The 13,168-nt window shown below is 37.2% G+C and overlaps 1 protein-coding gene across 2 annotated transcripts in view; it reads left to right on the forward strand.

Annotated features, from left to right (window-relative positions):
* The window catches only part of ATP6V1C1 (ATPase H+ transporting V1 subunit C1), a 147,089-nt gene extending 134,434 nt beyond the window's left edge, over window positions 1-12,655 (forward strand). For both annotated transcript variants that reach the window (XM_027849968.1, XM_027849967.1), the window contains 3 exons: window positions 4,580-4,677; window positions 6,082-6,208; window positions 11,704-12,655. In XM_027849968.1, coding sequence (XP_027705769.1) covers window positions 4,580-4,677; window positions 6,082-6,208; window positions 11,704-11,799 — 321 coding nt within the window. In that variant the 3' untranslated portion in view covers window positions 11,800-12,655. The remainder of the gene's footprint in view (window positions 1-4,579; window positions 4,678-6,081; window positions 6,209-11,703) is intronic.
* Window positions 12,656-13,168: the final 513 nt, after the last annotated feature.

Genomic DNA, 13,168 nt, shown 5'->3' on the forward strand with positions numbered 1-13,168 from the left:
CAGGAGGAGATTGGTGGATTCTTTCAATTTCTATTTTGCCCTCTGGTTCTAAAATATCAGGACAGTTTTCCTTGATAATTTCTTGAAAGATGATGTCTAGGCTCTTTTTTTGATCATGATTTTCAGATAGCCCAATAATTTTTAAATTCTCTCCCCTGGATCTATTTTCCAGGTCAGTTGTTTTTCCAGTGAGATATTTCACATTGTTTTCTAATTTTTCATTCTTTTGGATTTGTTTTACAGTGTCTTGATTTCTCATAAAGTCACTAATTTCCAATTGCTCTATTCTAATTTTTAAGGAAGTATTTTCCTCAGTAATCTTTTGGACTTCCTTTTCCATTTGGCCAGTTTTGCTTTTTAGGGCATTCTTCTCTTCATTGACTTTTTGGACCTCTTTTGCCATTTGGGTTAGGCTATTTTTTAAGGTATTATTTTCTTCAGTATTTTTTTGGGCCTCCTTTAGCAAGCTGTTGACTTGTTTTTCACGATTTTCTTGCAAAACTCTCAGTTTTTCCTCTACTTCTCTTACTTGCTTCTCAAAATCCCTTTTGAGCTCTTCCAAGGCCTGGGACTGATTCATATTTTTCTTGGAGGCTTTGGATGTAGGATTGACTTTGTTGTCTTCTTCTGGTTGTATGTTTTGATCTTCTTTGTCACCAGAGTAAGAAAATATAGTCTGACTCTTTTTGTGTTGCTTGCTCATGATCCCAACCAATTGAGTTTTAAACTCTTTGTTAAGGTAAGAGTCTGCTTCCAATGTGGAGTATGTGCTGTCCCAAGCTTCGGGGTTTTGTACAGTTGTTTTCAGAGATACTTCTAGGGACCTGTAAATTTTCAGATCTTCCAAGGTGCTATGATAAGGGGTGAGGTGTTTCCTCTCCACCGCCACAAGCTCCACCACACCAGCACTCCTCCTCGCCCCAGGACTACCCCTCAGAACTGTTACGGAGATCCAAGCACGGGCAAAGCAAGAGATTCCTGCCTCAGCTCTGGCAAAGAGATCCCTGCAATCCCCCTCTGATCAGCCACTTGATTCCCCCTCAGTCTGTGGGCTGGAAGCTCAGGAGGCAGTCAGCACCCTGGGGCCGCGCTCAGGACTTTTGGCTGAGACCTAGCTTCTCTCTCACTGCAGTCACAGACTTTTCCCGCTGACCTTCTAAGTTGTTTTTGGCGTTCATGGATTGAGAAGTCTGGAAACTGCCACAGCTGCCCACAATTCAGGCCTCTGAGGCCTGCTGCAGGTTTGCTGTGGCCTGCATGCCCATGCCAAACTGCTCCTCTCCCCGCCTGGCGCGATATATCTTTCTGATCAACCATCCAGGCTGTCTTTGTCTGGAAATTTGTTTCACTCTGTCTTTTTGTGGGTTCTGCTGCTTTAGAATTTGTTTAGAGCCATTTTTTAACAGGTATTTGGAGCGGTTTGGGGGAGAGCTCAAGCAAGTCACTGCTTTCACTCTGCCATCTTGGCTCCGCCCCCCTGAAGAAGCATTTATTGAGCACTTTCTATGGGCCACATATTGTGATAAACACTGGGGATACAAAGAAAGAAAAAAAAACATGGTCCCTGACTTCAAGGAACTCCCATTCTAATGGGAGGGACATTATGCAAAACACTTGTGTACAAACAAGAAAGATACAGCATGAATTGGAAATAATCAATGGAGGGAAGGCAGTAGTATTATAGGGGATTGGGAATGGCTTTTCATAGAAAATGGGATTTTAGGTGAGACTTGAGGGAAGCCAGGAAGCAGAGGTTAGGAGGAGAGCATTCCAGACATGGAGGCAGCCAGTGAAAAGGCCTGGACTAGCAAGATGGGGTGTTCTGTGCAAGACATAGAAACAAAGCCAGAATGGCTAGACCATAATGTGTGTGGGGGAGAGTGGAGTGGAAGAAACCAAGAGAGAGAGGAAGGGGCAGGTTGTGAAAGGGCTTTAACAACCTCAGACTTTTGTGTTCGATTCTGGAGTTAATAGGGAGCTGCTGTCGTTTATCAAGTTGGTGGGGAGGGGTTGACAAAGACATACCTGTGTTTTAGAAAGATGGCTTTGGTGGATCTGGAGTGGGGAGAGACCTGGAGACTAACTAGAAGGCCATTGTAGGCGTCCAGACATGAGGTGAGGCTGTCACCAGGGTGGTGGGAGAGGAGAGAAGTGGCATGTAGAGGAAATGCTCCAAAGGTAGAAACAGCAGGACTGTGTACTAGTTACATGTCGGGGTGAGAGAGTGAGGAGTCAGGCATGGACTAGGTTGCAAGGCTGAGTGACTTGAGAGGGTGGTGGTGCCCTCAGTAGCTGGAGGGAACTTAGGAAGAGGGAAAGGTTTTGAAAGGGTGATGATGAGTTCAATTTTGGACTCGGTGAGTTTAAGTTGTCAACAGAACATCCAGTCAAGATGTCTGATAGGCAGTAATGCCCCCTGGTGATGCAAGACTGGAGAGCAGGAAAGAGGTTAAGTCTGGATAAGGAGATCTGGAAACTGTCTGCATAGAGATAATTGAACCTATGGGATCACCGGGTGAGATATTGTAGTGGAAGAAAAGAAGAGGACCCCAGACAGAGTCTTGAGGGACACCTATGTTTAGTGGGCATGACCTGTAGGAAGATCGAGCAAAAGGGCCTGAGGAGAGGTCACCTATGTAGAAGGAGAATCAGGAGAGAGCAATGTCATGAAAACCTAGAGAGAAGAGAGGATCAAGGAGTAGAGGTTGATTGACATCGCCAGAGTCTGTGGAGAGGTCAAAGAAGATGAGTATTGAGAAAAAATCATAAGGTCTAGCCATTTAGAGGTCATTAGTAACTTTGTTGAGAGCAGTTGAACGATGAGGTCAGAAACCATGTTTCTGAGAGAAACATGAGAGTTTAAAAAAGAGTGAGAGGAGAGCAAGTGGAGGCACTTCTTGTAGGTGGCCTGCACGACAAGGATAGCCACGAAATGCATCGGAGATACAGGGCAAATGCAGGATGGGATGGTTGGATTAGTGAGGATTTTTTTATGGATGGGGAAGACATGGGCATGTTTTTAGGCAGTAGGGAAGCATCCAATTGGCAGAGATGGAAGATTAACGAGAGTAGAGATGATTAGAGTGGGGCAGTCCGCAGAAGTTGGGATGGAATAGGATCAATTGTGCCAGTAGAGGAGTTAGCCTCAGCAAAGAGAAGGGTTACCTCTTCCTGTGAGACAAGGGTAAAGGACATAGTGGTGGGAGGCGGCTGAGTGATGTAAGATGAGGAAGGAGAGAGAAGAGGGAGCTCTTGGCAGTTGGTGGCCTTAATTTTTCCAGTGACATATGAGACAAGGTCCTCAGCTTGACAGGATGGGAGAAAGGGCTGCCATGGGAACCTTGAAAAGGTTTGGATCACCTTGGTGACTGGGATAGTAAATTGATTTGAGAGCTGTAACAGAAGATGAGACTGTGTAACATACATTGTTAATGGGTATAGTCACCACAGTTGTGTGATTTTTCTCTGGCTCCATTCAGCAGCACATGCATAGAAGCCAAGGCAACAAATGGGAGGAGTAATCCAAGGTTGGGGCTGGGCAGGGCATGGCAAGTGATAGGATAAAGAGGAAAGGGCTTGATTGGAGTGTAGCTGAACTGGTTCACCAAGGGACCAGTGCAGAAGGTGATCGTTATTAGTGTACACTTAAAGTGCTTTAAGATCTGCAAAACACTTTCCTAATATTAATTAAATAATTATATTGCTTGTAATTGGTGGGAATATTAGGTAGGTTATTTAAAATGTATCCCAAAATATGGCTCTTAGTCAAACTTTAAAATACATTATGATAATTGTGGGTTTTATTGCCTGAGTTTACATGAAAGAATCTTTCGTTTTCATTCTGGAAACAGGCTTTAGGTATCTACTGTATCCCCCTAATTTTTCAGGTAGAGGACCTCAGGCTCAAAGAGTTACTTATCTTACCCAAGGTCACACAGTTAGCTCCTTCCCACTATTCCTAAAAAGTTGTATGTAACTTGAATTCATTTTTAAAATGTATTAGAGTAGCCCAATATTTAGAGGAACCTTCAGGTATTTCTTTTCCGGTTTTTATTATCTGCTTAGTACAGTTTTTTATACTTTGGGTCTTAAGGTGAGATACACGTATATTTGGTATCATATTTACCTTACAATTCAACAAATACTTATTAAATACCTACTATATACCAGATTCTATAGTAGGTATGCAAGGAAACCACAACTACAAAAAAATGAGACATGATTTCCTATCCTCAAGCTTATCTTTTGTATAATTGTAATATAAATTAGAAAATGACATTAGCAAAATAAAAAGTGCTTTGAAAGTTTAATGGAATAAAAAAACATTAAATTGCAGTCCTTTCTCATTGTGCATCAATTTCCATATGTTACTGTCTATTTTCATGTCATGGAGTGGTAGCTAACATATCAGTCTTTGCTTCAGATGAGAATGTCAGATAATGATAATACCTTTAAAAATATTGCTAAATGGGTAATGTGAAGGTTTCTGTGGGTTCCAGATAAGTAGCCTTTGTTTTATAAATGTTTGGTCTTATTAATTACCATTTTCAAGACTAAATGATGTTCTTTCTTTCTATAGGGACCACTAGTTCGGTGGCTGAAAGTAAATTTCAGTGAAGCTTTCATAGCATGGATCCATGTGAAAGCATTAAGAGTTTTTGTTGAGTCTGTTTTAAGGTAAAACATCTTAGTTGTTTAGCAAATCTAGCTCATACTTTGGAACTGTAAAATGAGGGGACAGGGCAGAAGTAGTGAATAAGCATTCTAACCTGCTTAAATATTATATAATGGATTTGGATATGCCAGAAGTCATGATGGAACTGAAATGCACCTCAATGAAAAGGTCGCATACTATAATACAGTTCCCGACAAGGTGGAGATGTGTGTTCTCTGACACCCCACAAGATAGGGGCCTAAATGTACTTATTTGTTCCTTTTGTGACTTTTGATTTTGAAAGATCAAAAAGAACTAAGTTCTAAATGTTTTTTAAGATAAAAATTAGATTATAAGATACTAAACATTTTCTTTTACTGAGAAAAATAATTAGGCAATGAAAGCAAACTCCATTTTCTTGTGGTGCATGTTTGTGCTACAAGTAAATCAAAGACATTCATGTTTCATGTTAGAGTTCAGTTATAGTACTTTTTGTGTAACTCAGGCTTGAGACCTATATTAAATATTGCTAATATTAGAAACGTTTTAACTGAATTATCACCCAGGTGTTCTCACTGTTCTTACTAGTAATTATCCAGAACACAAGAATAGATGCAGTCTCATGTTCATCGTCAGAAAAGCATTTTACAGCAGCTGGGTGTCACAGTGGTTAGAATTCTGGAACAGGAGTCAGGAACATGGAGTGCAAGTTTGACTTCAGAAACTCAAAATCTGAGGCAACTAGGTGGCACAGTGGATAGAGCACTGACTCTGGAGTCAGGAGGACCTGAGTTCAAATGCAGCCTCAGACACATAAAAACTCACTAGCTGTGTGACTCTGGGCAAGTCACTTAACCCTATTTGCCTCACTTTAAAAAGAAAGAAAGAAAGAAAGAAAGAAACTTAAAATCTGTGGTGACCCTGGGCAAACAAACAAAAACCTGTCTGCCTCGGTTTCCTCATCTGTAAAGTGGGGATAATAGTAGCACCTACCTTCCAAAGTTGTTATTGAGGATAAAATAAGATAATATTTATTAAAAACTTTGCAAACCTTTAGCTTTATATAGCGCTTTAAAGTAAAACATAATTTCTAGCCATCATCACTATTATTGTTATTATTGTTAAACAAACACCATAATTTCCTGGGGAAGCACACAGTGTATTTAAAACATTGAATTATGCTTTAAGTTGAATGTAAGCTGAATCTCATCTCTGAGAGAGAATGGAGGGTTTCTAAAGGGCAATGGGAGCCAAATTGAGCTTGTATTCACATGTATTTGTTGCTTATTTGAAAATGCTTGTTTTAATTAAATGTATTTCCATACTCTCAGAGGTAAAAGTGTATTGCAGTCTGAGGGCATGAATTTTCTTAACATCACCAACTGTTTACAAAATTTACCTTTTTTTTTTTTTTTAAAATAATTCAGATATGGATTGCCAGTGAACTTCCAGGCAATGCTACTTCAACCTAATAAGAAAACCATGAAGAAACTGAGAGAAGTATTGTATGATTTATACAAACACCTGGACAGTAGTGCAGCAGCTATTATTGATGTAAGTATGTTTATGGCCTGTCACATTAAGAATGCATTTTATCAAAATCCTTTCATGATTCTCAAATAAGCATTTAACATGCATCTTAAAGAAGGAAGGAAATAGAATGATTGAAAAGCAGTAGTGAATGTGGCTAGTTCTTTAAAAGTCCTTAATTTGTTCTCATACAGAAATTATACATATGTACAATTTAATTTTGTTCATTGTTGTAAATTTAAACTTTCTTGAAGTTAACGTATGTTAAAAATTAATCTCCTTAGCCTAAGCTTATTAAGCATTATTTTATAAAACCTTTTAAAGTTATTTTGCCCTGAGCCAATATTACAACATAATAATTTCTCCTTCCATTCTTATATGTATTTAATGCATTGTACATCAAAACATTGTAGAACTTTAAGGAATCCATTAAAAAGTCACATTCTTTAGGTCTTTGTGCATTTTTAAAGATAACTGCAAAGTCATGCAGACATTATATTCTAAAATTTACTTTAAGTTTGTTTTATTACTGTCTTAAACTGCTCTACACTAAACTGTTTTTACAGTTAGGTTCCATTGCCTATCTTAGCACAGGCTGTTCCCAGGGCCTCAAAACCATCTCTACTTCTTAGAATCCTTAGATCTCAGTTATCAACTCCTGTAGGAAACCTTTCCTGATCCCCCTCATGCTCTCTTCTTAAATTATCTTATATTTACTTAGCTATTTAGTTGTATCATCCACTGACGTGTAAGCCAGTGTTTGTTTTTCTTTTTTGTATCCATATCTCTATTGCTATGTATGTAGTAGGTACTTAATTACTTGTTGAATTGAATTCATTTGCTTGCATGCTGGCACTAAATTAGTGATTTTTTTTTTACTTTACTAAGGTAGTAAAGTACCCTGAAATTCCCTGCTTTAGAATTTGCAAGTTAGCATGCTGTTATTAGTTTTGTGTTTAAGCATCTATAGTCTTATGAAAAAAAAATCAGCTATTATGCATTGCATGGTAGATTTTGTCCCTGTTATGCTTGGAAATTTTTATAGCAGCATACATGGTACTTTGAACTCTAAAGAGATTCCTGTTCTCAAGTTGATCTAGGTGTTCAAGTCCTAGGAAGGACTTAACAACACCGTCTCATGAAGCATCTTACACCAAGTTGACATGGTGTTAGTAAGAGGTAGTAATGAAATACCTTCATTGTTGTTAGTAGTATTAAAAATATTACATCCATTTATTTATTTGTTTGTTTGTTTGTTTATTTATTTATTTATTTGATGAGGCAATGGGGTTAAATGACTTGCCCAGGGTCACACAGCTAGTAAGTGTTATGTGTCTGAAGCTGGATTTGAACTCAGGTCCTTTTGATTCCAGGGGCGGCGCTCTATCCACTGCGCCACCTAGCTGCCCCAAAAATATTACATTTATATAACACTTTCTCATAACAGTTCTGAGAAGTAGTTACTGCAGTTATTAGTATTAGTATTCCCACTTTACAGATATGGAAACTTGATCTCTGAGAGGTTAATTATATTTCTCACCCAGTTAGTAAAGGTTTTCTGACTCCAAATCTTATGTCTTGATATCTCGTCTCCCAAAAGGAACAGGAATATTGTTTCATCCTGTCCTTTTGTGGGTTGTGCCATGCCAGACTTTGTTTTAGGGCATTATTTAAAGGTGTTCAGAGGAGTCTGGGGGAGAGCTCAGGTGAGTCCCTGCCTTTTCTCTGCCATCTTGTCCCCACCCATCCATTTCCTTTTCGTTTGCTCTCTTTGGGATACAGACCTAGTAGTGGTATTGCAGAATCAAAGTTTATGCACAATTATATAACACTTTGGGCATAGTTCCAGATTGCTCGGCAAAATGATTGGATCAGTTCACAACTCCACCAACATGCATTAGTGTCTCAATTTTCCCACATTTCCTCCAACATTTATCATTTTCCTTTTCTGTCATATTAGCCAATCTGATAGGTGTGAAGTGGTACCTCAGAGTTGTTTTAATTTGCAGTTTTCTAATCAATAGTGATTTAAAGGATTTTTTCATGAGACTGCTTGTTCATATCCTTTGACCATTTATCAATTGGGGAATGACTTGTATTCTTATAAAACTGATTCAGTTTTCTATATATTTGAAAAATGAGGCCTTTATCAGAGAAATCTGCTGTAAAAATGTCCCCCAATTATCTGCTTTCCTTCTGATCTTGGCTGCATTGGTTTTTCTTGTGCAAAATCTTTTTAATTTAATGTAATCAAAATTATCCATTTTACATCCTGTAATGTTCTTTATCTCTTGTTCGGTCATACATTCTTATCCATAGATCTGACAGGTAAAGTATTCCATGCTCCCTTAATTTGCTTATGATATCTTTTATTTCTAAATCATGTGCCCATTTTGATCTTATCTTGTTCATCAGTACTTAGTTTCCAATAAACTGCTTTCTAGTTTTCCTAGCAATTTTTGTCAGATAGTCAATTCCAAAAGCTTCATTCTTTGGGTTTATCAAACACTAGATTACTATGGACATTTACTACTGTGTGTTGGGTATCTAATCTATTCCACTGATCCACCATTCTATTTCTTAGCTACTACTAGATTGTTTTGATGATTACTGCTTTCTAATACAGTTTGAGATGTGGTACTGCTAGGCTGCCTGCCTTCACATTTTTTTTCCCATTGATTCCCTTGATAGTCTTGATATTTTTGACATGGTATTCTTTTTTTAAAAATTTTAAAAATTAATTTTGAACTTAAATACAAAAAGACCAAGAAAAAAGAACATTTCCTTTATTTTTTTTCTTCCTCCCTCCCCACCCCTCCCTGGAGAAGGCTACCATTAGACACAAATATGTAAAACTATAATATACATACTGTACATCTTCCTTCATAGATCCTTTATAGTTTAGTATTTAGAATACTCAAAATTAATTAGTCATTCATAGTTGTTTTTAGGACTATATCTGTTACTGTGTACAGCATTCTCTTGGTTCTGTGTATTTCACTTTTCATTATTTCATGCGAATCTTTCCATGTTTTTCTAAAATCAGCCAACTCATTATTTCTTATAGCACAGTAGATCTTTTGTTTTTCCAGATGAATTTTGTAATTATTTTTTCTAGCTGTATAAAATATTTTTTGGTAGTTTGGTATGACGTAGAGTAAGTTAAATGAATTAAGTAGAATTGTCATTTTTATTATATTGCCTTGGTCTACTCATGAACAATTAATATTTCTCCAGTTACTTAGATCTGATTTTATTTGTGTGAAAAGTGTTTTGTAATTGTGTTCACATAGTTCCCGAGTTTTTCTTGTCAGGGAGACTCCCAAGCATTTTACATTGCAGTTATTTTAATTGGAATTTTCTTTCTGTCTCCTCCTGCTAGACTTTGTTGCTAATATATGGAAATGCTGATGATTTATGTGGGTTTATTTTATGTCCTGCAACTTTGCTGAAGTTCTTAATTGTTTCAGCTGGTTTTTCAGTTGATTCTCTGGGATTCTCCAAGTATACCATCATATCATCTGCAAAGAGTGATAGTTTTGTTTCCTCATTGCCTATTCAGTTTCTTTTTCTTCTCTTATTGCCATAGCTAGCTTTTCTAGTACAGGAATAGTATTTTTCTTTGAATGGAATTGTTGCTAGTCCCTCAAGGTAGAAGTTAAGAACCAAATTTTCCAAAAACTTCTCACTAAAGCAGCCTACTTTTCCTCTGACTTTTGGAGTGGTGAATGGCCACATTCGTTACCTGGTCACTTGCTCTATCATATCTTCCTGAACAGAGTTGTGCCCTGATAAAAGAGTGCTTATAGTACCATCCCTCTAAGAATTAGCTGGAGCGGGAGCTTATGCCTCCTTTCAAGTAGATCCTCAGTATTGATTAAGGTACAGTTGCCAAGTAAAATTGTGTTTGCTAACAAGTTAGCAGAATGTTAAGCCTTATTCTATAGGATTCACTTTGTCTATTTAGAGCTCTCAGAAGGAATTGAGGTCTTTAATCAGGGCAGTGTAAGCTTGCAGTAGTCTCATTCCCTATCTATATCTAAAGATACTGTCATTTATTTCATAATCCCAGAATTATTTAGAAAAAGGAATAAAACCATGACCACATCAAAGAAGCCATGTCAGTAGTCCATTAAGTACTAAAGGATGATTATTAACTTTATCTGAGACACGAAGATAGTTCAGCATTCCTGTCAACTGGGTGCTATAGAGTAATTTCACTTGAGTTTCCTAATTGCATTTACTGAAACTGAAAATTAAATGCATGCAAAAGTGTAAGTGCAAGCCATTATTTCAGACTAAGGAGAATGCTTATGATGCTTGCTACCTTTTCATTCTATATTCCAAGTATTTCATCCTACTCCCTAAATGCTCCCATGATTTTTAATACTGAGTCCTCACGCTAAAAGATATATTGGCAACACTTGAAGAGCTGTTGTGTCACATTGAGCATTGGGGTGTGTTGTCTTTGACTACAAAGTGCTTTATGTTGTTCTGCCTTGATTCACGTATAATAAAGCCTTTACCCGTGGTATACTGGTAAATTCTATCTTTTGCTGCTTAGCCTTTTGAAAAAACTGGCCATTTCTTGGTGTATGATCAGATGTTTATAGCCCCATGGTAAGTTCCCTAATTAAGAGAATACTGAAATATAACCAACAGTGCAAATTGTATAAAGTTTATGAATTGCAAAGAATAGGCAAACAAGTAGTTATTTTTTGTTCAGTTTAGTGCCTGTTGTAGATTTTTTTGTGATTCCCAGAACACAAAACAGTATTGTGTCTGCAAGCCAGCATTTTTAAATGAACCATTTCCCCTTCTATTTTAAAAATCACTTGGTAGGGAAAGGGAAAGATTTGTGACCATTATATTCATTGCATAGAGCTGGAATGGCCCTTAGAAATACATATTTCTCTTTAAAAAATTGAAGCTAGTTAATTTTAGTTCTTTGTTTTCCCTTTTGATTGTTACTGTGGTAGTACCTTAAACGTTTCGGGAACCTTCTTCCTAACTCCAAGTTTGCCTCCCACTTATATCTTACAATCTTAAAGAGTTGTCTGAGGCTCAGGGATTTGCCCTTCATCACCCAATTAGTGTGTGTCATAAGTGGGATTTGAATCCAGGTCTTTGTGCCTCACACCAAGTTCAGCCTTAGATAGCTATTACACCAAGCTGTTTCTCTTAAAAGTAAATCAGAAAATTAAGTGCTGCATTATAGAATTGGCCAAAATATGTCACCTAAGTTTCTTATGCTGCTTAAACATACCAGGAATGAATATCTTATGGCATTCATATATAGTAAGTGAAGTCTTTATTGGTGCATCACAATTTGGAACCAAATGCTTCATTTTGTTGTCATATTGAGGGAATGGACTGGTATCCCCAAATTTCACTTGTTACCGGAATTGGTCAAAATTGAAATTGAAAGTAAAAATTCTCTTTATAGAAATACAAGAGAATATTGTTATGTTTCTATTTTTAAGAGTGTTAACTTAAAAATTTTTTTTATTTTTCAATAGGCTCCCATGGATATTCCAGGCTTAAATCTCAGTCAACAGGAATATTATCCCTATGTGTACTACAAGATTGATTGCAATCTATTGGAATTCAAGTAAAAATGGTCCTGAATACTGACAATCCTGTCCTAGTGTTGGTGTATGTGAACAGAAATGAGGTTGAAGTATGCCTATACTTTTAACTCTCTATTAATCCAATGCTTGCTTCTCATTCCCTTTCCTTAGGTGAATTTTCCCCTAGTGGTCCATCTCTTGATATTTTCTTTTCAAAGAAGAGCATCTGTATTGTTGCTTTTTACTGATCAGGTCTGTAAATGTGTACTGAAAAAAATCAGAGTTTATTTATAAACAGATTAGTATATTTAAGAAAAAGTTTTTCTTCGTTGTTGTAGTGGTATGCCTTCAGTAAACTCATTACTATTGTTCACAAAGACCTTGTTTATGAGGAAAAAGTGTAAACCTTTGTACCATTTTGTTCCCTGTATTTAGTAGCTATAACTGTTTAATGGTTATTGAATTGTGATGTAAAAAAAGTGACAATATTCAGGTATGTGTTTTCTGAATATTTCCAACAGCAATCTATGAGCACTGTCAGCACCCACAGGCGAGAATAAAATTACCTGTGAAAAGGTGTGTGATGGTGTGCATAACTTCTCCAACGTTGTCGGAGAGTTCAGTAACTAAGATCACTGCTGCCTAGCTGCTGCTGTACCACTTTGAGGTATTTGTTACATGCTGCGAGGGACAAGCTGTCTTCTATTCAGTTTGTGTTTGCTTTCCACAGATTTTCCTCCTGTGCCAAATTTGCCTCATAACACACAATGTGATGTTGGAGTTCATTTTTCAAAACATGTGGGTGTTTATATTTGGTCACCAAACTTTTGGTATTCTTAAATGATTGAGAACTAGGTCTAATTTTGAATAAAGTCCAGCGAAACTACGCACCTTCAGTCAATTGAGTTCTTTTCAAGTCATTAAAAAGTCTTGAGCTTTGATTAGTTATCAAGGAACCCCTTTAATTTTTTTTCTGAAGCTTGATGACTGTATTGTCTTACAAAATATTGCACTAAGAGAAACAGCCTGGCTTGGTATTCAGAAGAAACTTTTTAAAAATTTAGTAATGGGCATTTTGTAAAGGAAAAGCCCTTCAGACTTAAACGTTGAAAAGCTGATTTTCTTTGGGAGGAAATAACGTTGAGGTGGTAGTGTTTTTATTCCCACTATAATGTGATACCTAGCCTTCTTCTGGCCTGTTTTTTCTGTGGTTTGTGTTTTACTCCATTTTAGCCACTGGAGCTGAAAGACAGTTCGTGGACTTTCTGTATCATTTGTCTTTGCTCATAGGTGACCTAATCATCTTTAGTCAGGTTCATTACAGGGTCACATAAAGAGCTACAGAAATAATTACCCTGCAAGCTTCACATGGAAATCAGTGCTTCAGATATCTCACTAGGCTGTTTGATTTGTG

Source organism: Vombatus ursinus, unplaced genomic scaffold, assembly GCF_900497805.2.
Source record: "Vombatus ursinus unplaced genomic scaffold, bare-nosed wombat genome assembly UNPS02008961.1, whole genome shotgun sequence".
Taxonomy (NCBI): Eukaryota; Metazoa; Chordata; class Mammalia; order Diprotodontia; family Vombatidae; genus Vombatus; species Vombatus ursinus.